This window comes from Salmo salar, chromosome 20 (genome assembly GCF_965601325.2).
Source record: "Salmo salar chromosome 20, fSalSal1, whole genome shotgun sequence".
Lineage (NCBI taxonomy): Eukaryota > Metazoa > Chordata > Actinopteri > Salmoniformes > Salmonidae > Salmo > Salmo salar.
Genome location: NC_138310.1, coordinates 58892267 through 58907570, shown reverse-complemented (window position 1 = coordinate 58907570; position 15304 = coordinate 58892267). Strand labels below are relative to the sequence as shown.

At 43.8% G+C, this 15304-nt stretch overlaps 1 protein-coding gene, 1 long non-coding RNA gene and 1 pseudogene across 4 annotated transcripts; 1 reads left to right on the top strand and 2 right to left on the bottom strand.

Annotated features, from left to right (window-relative positions):
• Window positions 1-428: 428 nt before the first annotated feature.
• On the bottom strand, window positions 429-7067 carry LOC106580959 (uncharacterized). Its single transcript, XR_001323005.3, has 3 exons — window positions 6860-7067; window positions 1438-1600; window positions 429-1187 (listed from the first exon to the last, which is right to left on the bottom strand). It is a non-coding gene; the product is annotated as an uncharacterized LOC106580959 (long non-coding RNA).
• LOC145862473 (uncharacterized) lies at window positions 3866-5614 on the bottom strand (annotated as a pseudogene).
• On the top strand, window positions 6690-14799 carry LOC106580958 (rab5 GDP/GTP exchange factor). 3 transcript variants are annotated; one of them, XM_014162555.3, is made up of 9 exons: window positions 6690-6830; window positions 7926-8128; window positions 8494-8666; window positions 11345-11514; window positions 11794-11875; window positions 12065-12197; window positions 12299-12390; window positions 12529-12785; window positions 12933-14799. In XM_014162555.3, exons 2-9 carry the CDS (start codon window positions 7950-7952, stop codon window positions 13317-13319), a joined length of 1473 nt encoding a protein of 490 aa, XP_014018030.1. In that variant the 5' UTR covers window positions 6690-6830; window positions 7926-7949; the 3' UTR covers window positions 13320-14799. The 3 variants fall into 3 exon arrangements, with proteins under 3 accessions (XP_014018030.1, XP_014018031.1, XP_014018029.1); XM_014162556.3 differs by lacking the exon at window positions 6690-6830 and adding an exon at window positions 6837-7144 and having other exon boundaries at window positions 7929-8128; XM_014162554.3 differs by lacking the exon at window positions 6690-6830 and adding an exon at window positions 6837-7144.
• The last annotated feature ends 505 nt before the right edge of the window (window positions 14800-15304 follow it).

Here is a 15304-nt window from a genome sequence, read left to right as displayed (position 1 = left end):
TCAGAATTAGTTTTTCCCCACAAAAGGGCTTTATTACAGACAGAAATACTCCTCCTCAGCTTCTTGATACGCCATACCTGTCAAGTGGATGGATTATCTTGGCAAAGGAGAAATGCTCATTAACAGGGATGTAAACAAATTCGTGCACAAAATTTGAGAGAAATATGCTTTTTGGGCGTATGGAGAATTTCTGGGATCTTTTATTTCAGCTCATGAAAAATGGGACCAACACTTTATTAATTGCGTTTGTATTTTTGTTCAGTATAATTTCAAAAAACAAAGCTATAACCTTCATTCCAGAGCCTGGGTGCCGAGCAGTTATGCCAAATTGGCCACTGGTAACCATACCAGCCTACTGTAGTTTCATTCATACCAAGTAGCACACAGGCATAGACAACTCAGCTTGAATAGACCTGCTAGTCATTGAAAAAACATTTTATGATGGAGATAAGTCATAGGTTTAAATATCATCTATGGTATTAAAAAATGTACATCTCCTTCCCGAAATAATAGTAGCACCAATCCATAGGCAAGCTTGCTCACTGCCTAACAATAGTGGATAGGCAAAATTAACCTACTTTTCATTTGTAGCCAAAGGCATATCCCATCTAAATGTTTTTGAGTTCTGTGAGATCTTTTATTTCGGCACACAGGGCTTTTGTCACCCAGACTTATTTTGCTTATCTTCCAAATGTTAAAACAGGAATGGCCAATCTTCCTCCTGGAAAGCTACTGGGTAGCCTACCCTATAGACTTTTGTTTCAGCCCTGCTCTAACACACCTGATTCTACTAATTAGCTGCTCATCTTGACTTTGATTAGCTGAATCAGGTGTGTTAGAGCAGGGCTGGAACAAAAGACTACCTAGCTCTAAACGATCATATTTGAATTTGCTAATAATACATCATTTGTTGATGATAAAGTAATGTGTTAAATGGTTAATTATAAGTATAAATGAAAACATAATGGTGATGCCAAACACTTTATTGTGATGTATGGTTTTATACAAAAAAACTGAAACAATGTACCTCCCTTATTCCTCCATTGTGAATACAGTACAATTCATCAACCATCACAACTACTCAGAGGCCTGAGAAGAGGTAGAATTGCTTTGTTAGAGTGACTCGGTCTTTGGTTGGCCATCTGTCTGCCTTTTCCCATGTGAAAATCTTCAAAGCGAACCATGACCTGTATGGAAGAAAATACAAACATGTTATTGTGGCTCAAAGTAAATCAAAGGTGATCAATTATTCCATACAGCGCAATGAGGAACTGTTCTGTTTCCAGATATTTGCCTTCCTGAATAATTATTCTATATGATCATCACAGGCATAGGTGTTGAATGTCTCCATGATGTGTTGGACAAAAAAGGTGCCGATCTTTGGATCTCTGTAGGACGTATCTGAAAGGGCAGGGAATGTAATGAGGGTTTACTCACAGTGATTTTCAACCAATATAATGCCTGAGAATGTGTTCATATGAGGGAGATGGGAGATGAAGTCCTTTTCGTTTGTGCTCCCTCCTGATTGAGTCACTCTCTAACTCCAGGTCATGGCTGGGACCAGGCACCGCGTCACTGACCCAAACAAACCCGTCATTGCCTGAAACAACAGGCAAATCCTCTTTAAAATGGAGGCATTCTACTCAAGTTAAAGTCAGTACAAAAGGTTTACATACATTTTGGAAAAACAATACTTTTTTTCAATGAAAGGATCACCTCCCCTGCAGGCCTGAATGAGGATGACTTTGGGTTTGTTAACTTCTATGGGCTTCGTGGGACGCTAGCGTCCCACCTGCGGGACACAGCCAGTGAAATATCAGGGCGGCAAATTCAAAAACAACAAAATGTCATAATTCAGCTTTCTCAAACATACAACTATTTTACCATTTTAAAGATACACTTCTCCTTGATGTAACCACATTGTCCGATTTCAAAAAGGCTTTACAGCAAAAGCAAAACATTAGATTATGTTAGGAGAGTACATAGACAAAAATAATCACACAGCCATTTTCCAAGCAAGGACATGTGTCAATAAAACCAAAAACACAGCTAAATGAAGCACTAACCTTTGACGATCTTCATCAGATGACACTCCTAGGACATTATGTTACACAATACATGTATGTTTTGCTAGATAAAGTTCATATTTATATCCAAAAACAGCATTTTACATTGGCGCGTGATGTTCAGAAAATGTATTCCCACCAAAATAGCTTAAAACATCTGACTTTGATGCTGGTGAGCAGACATGGTGGTTTGAGTGGAAAAACAAAGCTGAAGAGAGAGAGAAGAAAAAAAGAGGGAAACATGGAGAAGTTCACTGTACATTTAACAGTAAAAGAAAAGGTATGTGGCACACTGCAAATTCTATTGGAGGACTTCTCAAAAGGATTGAAAGAAAAGTTGGGGAAACACGTGTACAACATTCGACACCAATACTCAACTGAGAGAATTAAGAGAATCTGGGGAAAGAGGAGATCATTGTGCATATTGACTTTGCAGAGAACTAACTACCTGTGTAAATACACCAGTGAAATCCAGGCAGTTCACTTTGGTGATTCTCACAAGCAGGTGACCCTCCACACCTGTGTTGGATATACCACAAATGATACAGTTTCACTTTGCTCACTGAGCTCACTGAGCTCACTATGCGGCACTATCCCTCTGTTATCTGGGCCCATCTCTTAAAAACACTGGCCTACTTTCTTGAGCTCTGCCCATCGGCTCCTGCTGTACACGTTGTGAGTGATGGGCCTACAACCCAGTATAGGTCTGAAATGTTTAACAATGGTTGTTGTTCAAAATGTTTGCAATAAAATATTGTTTTCATATGTGTTTTTTACATAGATGTCACACCTTGTCATTTCCACCACACTTGTCATTTCCACCACACATTGTCATTTCCATCACAACCCATATTTTGAGGTAAATTAGTATGTATAATTTACATACATTTGTTTTAGATATGGAAATCATATGGTTGTTATCATAATCTCACAAAAAGGTTGGATGGAAATATATTATTTTTGATGATAAATGTTTTCAGCTGTCACCAAGGCATGTTTATACATTCAGGCATCGTGTTGAATTATTAATATTAGTAAAACCTTAAAAATCACTTTAAATAATATTCAATATAGGTTCATGTACAAATGTATAAGAAATGCGTAATAAATCAATTGTATGATATTTCATTTTCAACTAAAATTGATGTTTAATGACGTGATGGAAATGACATTTGTGTATGGCTGTCTCGGAAAATTTACAAAAATATATAAATTCCCAAATAGTACAATCGCAGCCATTATCAAATATAGTTTCTAGACAAATCAAAGACAAGTACAATACTGGTAAAATGGTGTTTGAATAAGTTTTAATTTCTGAAGTTTGCAGTTGCATAATCACCCATATAAACCCTGGATTGCTGATGCTATGTATTGGACATTGAGAGGCTTTGAAGCCACTGATCGGCCATAATATAAATCCATAATAGGTTTAATATTAGTCCCTAACCCAACCTCCACAGCCTGAGTGCTGCTCCCAGCCCCTGAGTCCGGCCGTCCCTGCTCGTACTCTGAGTGCCCCCCGCCTTGAGGGAGGCCTCCTCGTGCATCTGGTGACCTTTTGACTTCCACAGTGAGTCCCAACCTGAATCACAGTCCCACCAGAGGACGGGCCCGGACGAATGGGCGATCACCACCTAGCCCCCCACCTATCCAGAGCCCAATGTCAATGTCGTATGCCTTCTACCCACCTGCCTGGGCTCTCTCACACTCTGTGTCTGGCCCCTGGCCCTTCTGCGTGCACCTGGTAACCCGTAAGTAAAAAAGGATGATGGTGGAGGAAGACGCCTTCCGTCCCCGACAAAGGCTTGGATCGAGGGTTGACTTTCAATAGATCGCAGCGAGTGAGCTGCTCTGCTACGTACAAAACCCTGACCCAGAATCAGGTCGTCTACGAGTGATTTAGCACCAGCTTCCCCGTAAACATGTGGCTGTGCATCAGAAGAGGGGGGGCAACTCATCTGGCCGCACCCAAACCCTGTCACAAACGGCTCTACTCACCTGCCAAACGAGGCAGGCTATCCCGAGCCAACAGAAGATCCGCGGTGCTACGGTATCGTTACGTTTAGGGGGGATTCTGACGTAGAGGGGTTCAGTCATAATCCCACAGATGGTAGCTTTGTATCATTGGCTCCTCAGCCAATCAAATACATAAAATATCTGAACCTGCAGTTCCTCTCGTACTGAGCAGGATTACTATTGCAACCAACAACACATCATCAGTAGGGTAACACTAACCGATCTCACGACGGTCTAAACCCAGTTCCCTATTAGTGGGTGAACAATCCAACGCTTGGTGAATTCTGCTTCACAATGATAGGAAGAGCCAACATCGAAGGATCAAAAAGCGACGTCACTATGAACGCCTGGCCACTACAAGCCAGTTATACCTGTGGTAACTTTTCTGACACCTGCATAAAAGCCAAAAATTAATAAGGATCGTGAGGCCCTGCTTTCACGGTCTGTATTCATACTGAAAATCAAGATCAAACAAGCTTTTGCCCTTCTGCTCCACGGGAAATTTCTGTCCTCCCTAAGCTCGCCTTAGGACACCTGCATTACCGTTTGACAGGTGTACCGCCAGCAGGAGCACCCGGGGCAAAAGTAGTGTTATTTCACTGCCGGCCAAGGCCTCCCTCTTATTCTACACCTCTCATTTCTCTTCACAGTGCCAGACTACAGTCAAGCTCAACAGGGTCTTCCCCACTGATTCCGTCAAGCCCGTTCCCTTGGCTGTGGTTTCACTATCCATTGCAGTATCTAGCGGCACAATCGCCCGGGTTTCGGAAGAAGCAACAGAAAATAATCATCCCCTTTCAATCATTTGCTTGCCCAGTCAGCCCTCCGGGACAGAGCCATAGGAAGCCACCTTTAGCAGCGCTTTCATTGATATTCCTCACTTTGACATGAGGGGGTCACAGTCACCCCACGGGTGATTTGAGTGCGACAGCGACAGGTAGGTACGCTCCTTTGAATTTCATCAAGTTGACATTCAGTGATCCGTGCCTAGTGGGAACCTAGGCTTCTTCCATCCGTTTTATGGTTCCGCAGCAAATCAAATCAATTTACCCTCCAGACAAGCTGGAGATACTTCGTAGGGCATGAGCCAGATCCATGCAATGCCCTATCACTGCAGGACCAATGGGTTTAGTCTCCACCTCAAGTCTACTGAGCGTAGAGGAGACCTCCCAACCTACAATGTGTGGGGCCGGCGAGCGCCGTAGCTGGGGAGATCCGCTAGAAGGGCCCGGCGCACATCCAGTGTTGCCACCACCAATCGCCGAACCCAACTCCCAACCGGCCCGCCGACGGACACCACCCCGACGAACCCCCGCACGCAGACCCGTGCGAGATCACGCACGAGAGACCGCGAGATGGGCCGCACAACGAACTTCCAATGGTGGCGAGAGGAGGGCTGCGGAGCGACTGCTCCCTCAGCCGGCCTCGAGCCCCGCTTCACACCCCAGCCCAACCGACCCAGTCCTTAGAGCCAATCCTTATCCCGAAGTTACGGATATTTTTTGCCAACTTCCCTTACCTACATTGTTACAGCATGCCAGAGGCTGTTCACCTTGGAGACCTGCTGCGGATATGGGTACGGCCCAGCGTGAGATTTACACCCTCTCCTTCAGATTTTCAAGGGCCAGGGAGAGCTCACCGGACGCCGCCGAAGTCGCAATGCTTTCCAGGGCTTGGGCCCCTCTCTCGGGGCAAACCCATTCCAGGGCGCCCTGCCCTTCACAAAGACAAGAGAACTCTCCCCGGGGCTTCCGCCAGCTTCGCCGGGATCGGTCGGGTTACCACACTGGATGCCTCGCAGCGCCCGTCTCCGCCAGTCCGTGGACATTCTGAATGTAGTTTGAGGTCAGTAGGTCACATTACCAAGGAACTATTGAAACTATAAAGTTTGAAAAATTTATGTAAAATCGTGTGAGATAAAAATTGACAAACTACAGGGTGTGCAATATACAAGGGTAGTCTGTGGACATTCTGAACCTTGTTTGAGTCCAGTAGGTGACATGACTTAGGACCTATTGAAAATGTATGTAAAATTGAGTGCGATGAAAATGGACAATGTAAAGGTTGTGCAATGTGTAGGCTCACTGAGTGGACATTCTGAACCTTGTTTGAAGTCAGTAGGTCACATGACCAAGGAGTTATTGACATTTGAAAGTTTGAAAAAGTCATGGAAAAACGTGTGAGATGAAAATGGACAAACTAAAAGGTGTGCACTATAGAAGGGTAGTCAGTGGACATTCTGAACCTTGTTTGAGTCCAGTAGGTCACATGACCAAGGAGCTATTGAAATTCTAAAGTTGACAAAATTCATGAAAATGGACAAACTAAAGGGTGTGCAATGTGTAGGCCCACTGAGTGGACATTCTGAACCTTCTTTAAAGTCAGTAGGTCATATAACCAAAAAGCTATTGAAATTCAAAAATCTAAATAATAACTGAAAATAGTGTGAGATGTAAACCGACAAAAAAAAAGTGTGTGCAATGTGTGTCTATGCCATCGGGTTAGCTACAACCAGTTTTGAAAGTTTTAGGAGTAATGGTTAAAGAGCTATTGACATTTGAAAATGTTGATTTGTCACTATGTTGACGGTCCCTAACTGCTGTTGGTGGACGTAAGGAAAACTACAGGTGTATATCCGTCGAATATCCAACCTGAAACTGTCTTTACCTCGGTTGGTTAAAGAGCTATTGAAATTTGAAATTTTTTATTTGTCACTATGTCGACGGTCCCTAACTGCTGTTTGTGGAAGTAAGGAAAACTACAGGCGAATATCTTACCTGAATCTGATTTTACCTCGGTTCAGGAGTGGGTAGCAGATATTGTCAATGGCTGCATAAAAAACGAACTATCCACACTCAATAATCTTTCTTAAAAGCTAAGGAGTCGCAGAATGTTGTTAGCCAGCTAACGACATTGTTGAATTGCTTGTCAATTTTGTTGGGTCCGCGAGGAATCTGTCACGCTAGCTAGCGCTTCAACTGCAAGTGCAAACGTTAGCTTCTAGTAGTGTGAGCCAAACCCTACTTAGTTAAATGTATCTCAGGTCAGGACCCAGTGGTCAGGTGGGTACATTGTAGAATACTAAATTATGTATTCATTTATTTTTTAGCTAAGTTTAAACATTTAGCTACCAGAAGAAGCCTAGCTACCGGTAGCTAATGTCATTGCGTCGCGTTGTTCGTTAAGTTAGAGTGAGTTAATGTTAGTTAGTTAGTTAGTTAGTTAGAGCTGAACTGAGCTCAGTGCATTGCTTGCAGCTATACAGTACACAGTAGTAGGTTAGTTATACAAAATATTTGGCATTAGCTAGCTAGCGTGTTAATAAATCAGGATGCTAGCTAGCTAACGTTGTGATGTGGCTTCAAACAAATTCAAGTGTAGCTTCTCTATTGGGACTTGTTACAGCTAGAAGGCCATAAACATTTTTACCATTGTTTGTGGTCATCCATTAAATTCATCCTGTGTTGTTTTTCTTATCATGCATTACCAATATGAGTCAGTAGTCATAATCACCAGAAATGGGCAGATTGATGTGTCAGATTTCCACTTTGGGTAACTTGGGTGGTAAAGTTGTAAACACTGCCGCAGTATGAACTCGTATTTTGATTTCACTGAGATTTCCTTCAGTGTTTGGATTGAAATATGTCATTATGCTAGCTACCTCTATTAAAAATATTTTTTATCAAATACCTCAACCTGAATGTGGACCATAGTGTGTAGGCATTCAACTGTGTCAAAGTCCTGATAAATAATAGCCATCAAGTTCGCTTTAGGCTACTTCTGACTGCGGATCTTTCTACCATGCCATCATTCACAGTCTTGTATTTTTCCTGTCATTCACAGCAGTATCCTCGCTAGCCGTGAGTGATGAGCCAGGGGCCTGAACGTCGTGGGATCCATGTGGACCAGTCAGAGCTGCTGTGTACGAAGGGATGTGGTTTCTATGGCAATGTGGCCTGGCAGGGCCTCTGCTCCAAGTGCTGGCGGGAGGAGTACCAACAAACCAGACACAAACAGATCCAGGAGGACCATGCTCTGGCAGAGAGGTGTGTGTTGTCTGTTTGATCAAGCTTGTTATGCATAGTCCCCGGGTTGGCGGAGTTAGCACTTGATTTGAAATCTAGGAGCCCGGCGGCAAACACTAAATGCCCCGCTAAAATTGAGGGGTAGAGTCGAAAACAAAACACACAAGTAACTATTTATCATTGATTAACAAACATTTCAACAGCCAATTTCACAGAGGCAAATGGAACAGTGTCATGTTGCTGTCTGTCATTAGTTTAAATTGTTCTTGCCTTTTGAATCTCTGACATTCTTACCTTATCTGTCTTGTTTTATTTAGGGACCACTGTCTGTCTGTCTTCAGTATTGATCATGTGGTGGTAACAACAATGTCCGTTCTGTGTCCCAGGTTACAGATGGAGGAGACGGCAGCATACGCTAACAACCACCAGGGGGCAGCCCAGCCTGCTGCCATCGCACCCTTAAGCAAATTTGAAGAGAGGAAAACCAAGGAGAAGTCACGGAAAGTCAACACAGTGACTAAGTTTTTCACTCCCTCAGCAAAGACACCACCCAAGAAAGGTAGGATCCATGTCTATGAGATAGGGTTTACAGTTTATAGTGTTTTCTCTACCATTACTGGAGGGATGAGCAGATCCAAACCACCACTGCATCCCTTCTCTGCATAATGTTGGAGCACAGTTCCTCTTTCCCCCCTCTTTCAGAACTCTGCTCCATTACCACTCCCCCCCAACCCCCAGTCACTGTGGAGAAGGTCACATGGGGCATCCAGCTACAGTTCCCTAGATGTTCAACCTCTCCCTGACCCAGTCTGTAATACATATATATTTCATGCAGACCACCATAGTCCCTGTGCCCACGAACGCCAAGGTTACCTTTCTAAATGACTATAGCACTCACATCTGTAGCCATGAAATGCTTTGAAGGGCTGGTTATGGCTCACATCAACACCATCATTCCAGACACCCTGGACACACTCCAATTTGTTTCCCGCCCCAACAGATCCACAGATGACACAATCTCTATTGCACTCCACACTGCCCTTTCCCACTTGGACAAAAGAAACACTTACAGTGAGGGAAAAAAGTATTTGATCCCCTGCTGATTTTGTACGTTTGCCCACTGACAAAGAAATGATCAGTCTATAATTTTAATGGTAGGTTTATTTTAACAGTGAGAGACAGAATAACAACAAAATAATCCAGAAAAACACATGTCAAAAATGTTATGAATTGATTTGCATTTTAATGAGGGAAATAAGTATTTGACCCCCCCTCAATCAGAAAGATTTCTGGCTCCCAGGTGTCTTTTATACAGGTAACGAGCTGAGATTAGGAGCACACTCTTAAAGGGAGTGCTCCTAATCTCAGCTTGTTACCTGAATAAAAGACAACTGTCCACAGAAGCAATCAGTCAATCAGATTCCAAACTCTCCACAATGGCCAAGACCAAAGAGCTCTCCAAGGATGTCAGGGACAAGACTGTAGAGCTACACAAGGCTGGAATGGGCTACAAGACCATCGCCACACAGCTTGGTGAGAAGGTGACAACAGTTGGTGCGATTATTCGCAAATGGAAGTAACACAAAAGAACTGTCAATCTCCCTCGGCCTGGGGCTCCATGCAAGATCTCACCTCGTGGAGTTGCAATGATCATGAGAACGGTGAGGAATCAGCCCAGAACTACACGGGAGGATCTTGTCAATGATCTCAAGGCAGCTGGGACCATAGTCACCAAGAAAACAATTGGTAACACACTACGCCGTGAAGGACTGAAATCCTGCAGCGCCCGCAAGGTCCCCCTGCTCAAGAAAGCACATATACATGCCCGTCTGAAGTTTGCCAATGAACATCTGAATGATTCAGAGGACAACTGGGTGAAAGTGTTGTGGTTAGATGAGACCAAAATGGAGCTCTTTGGCATCAACTCAACTCGCCATGTTTGGAGGAGTAGGAATGCTGCCTATGACCCCAAGAACACCATCCCCACCGTCAAACATGGAGGTGGAAACATTATGCTTTGGGGGTGTTTTTCTGCTAAGGGGACAGGACAACTTCACCGCATCAAAGGGACGATGGACGGGGCCATGTACCGTCAAATCTTGGGTGAGAACCTCCTTCCCTCAGCCAGGGCATTGAAAATGGGTCGTGGATGGGTATTCCGCATGACAATGACCAAAAACATACGGCCAAGGCAACAAAGGAGTGGCTCAAGAAGAAGCACATTAAGGTCCTGGAGTGGCCTAGCCAGTCTCCAGACCTTAATCCCATAGAAAATCTGTGGAGGGAGCTGAAGGTTCGAGTTGCCAAACGTCAGCCTCGAAACCTTAATGACTCAGAGAAGATCTGCAAAGAGGAGTGGGACAAAATCCCTCCTGAGATGTGGGCAAACCTGGTGGCCAACTACAAGAGATTTCTGACCTCTGTGATTGCTAACAAGGGTTTTGCCACAAAGTACTAAGTCATGTTTTGCAGAGGGGTCAAATACTTATTTCCCTCATTAAAATGGCAATCAATTTATAACATTTTTTACATGCGTTTTTCTGGATTTTTTTTTTTGTTATTCTGTCTCTCACTGTTAAAATAAACCTACCATTAAAATTAGACTGATCATTTCTTTATCAGTGGGCAAACGTACAAAATCAGCAGGGGATCAAATACTTTTTTCCCTAACTGTACGTGAGAATGCTGTTCATTGACTAGAGCTCAGCATTCAACACCGTAGTGCCCTTGAAGCTCATTACTAAGCTAAGGTCCCTGGGACTGAACACCTCCCTCTGCAACTGGATCCTGGACATCCTGACGGGCCGCCCCCAGTTGTTGAGGGTAGGCAACAACACATCCGCCACACTGACCTGCAACACGGGTGCCCCTTAGGGGACTGAAAAGATTTGTCATGGGCCCTCGGATCCTCAAAGTTCTATAGCTACAGCATCGAGAGCATCTTGACTGGCTGCATCAGTGCTTGGTATGGCAATTGCTTTCATGTGGAACCATGCATTTGAAGCGTAGCAAAAAGGGACTACCTAAAATCAGATTGCAGAAGGATGTTTTGTGAAATCACAACTCCGCAAGCTGTGCTGGGAAAGTATGAGATGAATAAAGACCCACCCTTATTTTCTCTGCTTCCCATCCGAAGGCTGGCTGAAAGCCAGTCTTTTATATCCACCACCTATGGAATATTGTACATACACACAGGCATATCATTCCCTCCATTATCTGTGTCCTCCACCCTCCTAGACTCTGTCCCTGGCGAGGCCCAGTCGACCCCCAGCCCCTCAGTGAGCCGCAAGCCCTTAGAGACGGACTGCACCACACGAGAGTTTATCGACTTCCTCAAGACACTGAAACCTGGTAGGGAGATCTTCAAACAGTGCCGGGCCTTCACAGAGAGCATGGCCTGCAAGAGGGTGAGTAGTACACTACAATAGCACCAGGGGCTTCTGAATGTGGAGAGCCTGATGAGTCCCATGGGGGTTACTTCTATTCATTCACCCCTCCGGTTTGGGTTTGGACCATTTCACTTCCTCATCGTAGAACAGAAGGATGACTAAAACAAATGCAAAAAACAAACATTTGGTTAGTCACTCAATACTCTGGAGTAACATCAGCGTGAACTCGCCCTTAAACTTTAAATGAAGGACAATATACAACAATCCCTTCAAGCTAATAGTGTGCTTGTTCCACAGGACCTGGGTGCTGATGAGCTGTCTGAGTGTGTTCAGGACTTCTACCAGAACCTGTCAGACCGCCTGCAAACACACTTCAAAGGTACACCTCTCCTTTCCTCACCTCTAATACTCTAATACCAGATCATTAAGGATATCTTGAAACAGAGGCTTGATGATAAAGTTGCAGGTGAGAATGAACACACTCTGATCCTTTCTGAGAGCTATCTATAGGTAGGCCTTGAATGACTCACATTTGCTGTTTTCCCGTCTGTGTCTGTGTTGACCCCAGGGTCGTCGGAGCGTGTGGAGAGTGTGATGGACGAGGTAGAGAGATACATGATGACACGTCTCTACGATGAGGTCTTTTGTCCTGAGACCACAGACGATGAGAAGAAAGACCTGGCTGTTCAGAAAAGAATCAGGTAAAGACAATGAAACTGATATGATACTAAGTATGAGCATTGAAGCTGCTGTATGCCTCCTTGTGCATCTGTTCACTAAAGTGTGTGTGTGTGGGTTGCAGGGCCTTGCATTGGGTCACCATTGAGATGCTGTGTGTCCCTGTGGATGAGGAGATTCCTGAGGTTTCTGATAATGTGGTCAAAGCCATCACAGGTCAGACTTTAGCTTGTATTCATTTGTTTTTCGTTTTTTTTTTACAAAGAGACCCAAACACTGACTGAACATGCATGTGATGTATAATGTCATCATAGCACATTAACTACCACTCTGTTCCACCCTGACTTCCTGTAGACGTGATAGAGATGGACTCGAAGCGTGTGCCCAGGGACAAGCTGATCTGCATCACACGCTGCAGTAAGCACATCTTCAATGCCATCAAGACCACCAAGAAGGAGGCAGCATCTGCTGATGACTTCCTGCCCACCCTCATCTACATCGTCCTGAAGGCCAACCCTCCGCGACTGCAGTCCAACATTCAGTACATCACCCGCTTCTGTAACCCTAGCCGCCTCATGAGCGGAGAGGACGGATACTACTTTACCAACCTGGTGAGAGGGCTGTGTACGCAAAGCAAACAGACAGACAAGCTGTACCAAACAAAGTCAAATACACATACACTGTACACATATTAAGAATATAATTTGTGATTTCCCCTAACCCCCCTCTTTCTCTCCTCTCTCTCTGTCCCTCTGCAGTGCTGTGCGGTAGCCTTCATAGAGAAGCTGGATGGCCGGTCTCTGAACCTGAGCGCTGAGGAGTTTGAGCTCCACATGTCAGGCCAGGCGTCCCCCCAGCGGCCCCAGGCTGCCCCCTCCCCCCCAGGCAGTGCTGCTTTCAGCGAGATGAATGAGCGTCTGGACCTGCAGACGGGGCTGGGCGTGAGGCAGGAACACGTCATGGAGGGAGCTCGCTGCCTGGAGAGTGACCTCATCGACTGGAGGGACGGGGTGGAGCACAAAGTGCAGGATGTGTTGGAGAGGTTCCCCCTGGAAATGCACCCCCCCGCCTCTTCTGCCATAGACGCTGACAACGTGGAGAACGACCTGCCTCCTCCTCTCCAGCCCCAGTTGTTTGCCGGCTGACCCCCAACACCCCACTACCCTGACCCTCTGGACTTGTTACTCTCTCTCTCTCCACCCTGGAAAGTGGCTCCTGTTCTTATGCACATATAGGTTCCCTGTAATGGATCCAAGAAGTGTAACTCCAACCCTCCCCATTGTATGCACACTTAAAATAGATGCTTGCAGTCGCCTGTACCCAAGTAAATAGACCACTTTCTTGGTCGGTCTTCAACACTGATTAGTAAGAGTACCAGATAGGTTGCAGGCATATTGCCTTCATCGATGGTCATGAAGGAAAGGAAGCTTTTAAGACTGTTGGGACACAGACCATTGATCTTGTCCTCTGTATTACTCCTGACTGAATCCAAGTCTGAGTACAGAAGCCCTGGTGAGAGGCATCTGTTAGGATCATGTGTATGTAACCACAACCAAATTTCCCCTGAAGATGTCTATAAATAAGTGTGTGTGTATGTATATGTGTGTATGTGTGTGTGTGTATATATGTATGTAAATGCCAAACCTGTTCAGTCATGCGCTCAGTTTAGAGAAGTGATTTTTATTTTTTTATTGTGTGGATATTCATTATTGGATGCAATAAAGACAAAATTCTTGTAAAGTTTACATTAGCGGTCATTCTAAATCCTATACAATAGTCTTGTATAGAGAACAGTTACATGAGTAATTGTATTATTTGTTTCAACATTTTCTAGGTTTGTTTGAGGCATTCAGGCTACAGTCTTCTGAGAGGGGATAAGGATGTTTAGCATATTAAAATGGCTAGATTGATACCATAGTTGAAATTGTACATTTTTCCTATAAGAAATAAATGATTTGCAGTTCATAGTTTAGAAGATACTAAAAGTCCCTACACTCTTGTTTGACTGCTGAACAGCTGCTTCGTCAGTAGAAAGTCTTCAGTTTCTCAGTAGCCATATTTAGTATGGTTTTATCTAAGTAAAGTACTTTTAGTAAGCGCTTTAATTTAGTGGTGAATTTTATTTGTACAAATGTTTTGTGGGTAAATGTTGCCAAACAGAATAGCCATAACAATGTTGATCTCAGCTCCATGTTGTAACCATTCATTCAGGGTTAGATGGATATATGAAGGAACAGTAGACATTGCGTTCGATGAGTAGTGTCTTCGATGCAACAGAAAGTACATTTACATACTACCTATACATATTTGATTTTTTTTTTTTTAATCATGTTTAATTTTATCACATTTGTAACTATCAGATACAAATGCTCGCCAAACCCTGGTTACTAAAATCCCATTCAATCCAATTTAAACACTAACTGAAATAACTAGGCATTGGATAGCACACAATCAATGATCAGCTATTTTTGAAAAAGCAATGTAAAAAAATATCTGTACAACCATATTTTTGTTTTTGTATCGAGTAGCTCAACATTGTCTTGTATTTAAATGTAACTTATTGAGACAGTGTTGTTTTAGTGTCCATGGGTTTGTTGTGTTGATGAATAAAATAACTCAAAAGCCGTTCTGTGTCTAGAGGGCTTTGTCACCACTAACATGACTATCTAGGGTAAGTAGAAAAAAAGTAGAGCAAGCAAAGGTGTGTTTGCAATGTACACTGAGTGGACAAAACATTAAGAACACCTGCTCTTTCCATGACATAGAATGACCAGGTGAAGGCTATGATCCCTTATTGATGTTAAATCCACTTCAATCAGTGTAGATGAAGGGGAGGAGACAGGTTAAAGAAGGATTTTTAAGCTTTGAGACATGGATTGTGTATGCGTGCCATGAATGGGCAAAACTAAATATTTAAGTGCCTTTGAACTGGGTTTTTCACGCTGACCAGTTTCCCGTATGTATCAAGAATGGTCCAACATCCATAGGACATCCAGCCAACTTGACGCAACTGTGGGAAGTCAACATAGGCCAGAATCCCTGTGGAACGCTTTCAACACCTTGTAGAATCCATGCCCTGACAAATTTAGGCTGTTCTGAGGACAAAAGGGATGCAACTCAATATTAGGAA

Bases quoted from the DNA above. Each gene is read 5' to 3' on its own strand.
- LOC106580958 (XM_014162555.3), top strand. From the start codon at position 7,950: ATGAGCCAGGGGCCTGAACGTCGTGGGATCCATGTGGACCAGTCAGAG. The intron at 11,515-11,793 runs GTGAGTAGTACA...CTTGTTCCACAG, and splicing joins AGAGCATGGCCTGCAAGAGG to GACCTGGGTGCTGATGAGCT. The intron at 11,876-12,064 runs GTACACCTCTCC...TGTTGACCCCAG, and splicing joins CCTGCAAACACACTTCAAAG to GGTCGTCGGAGCGTGTGGAG.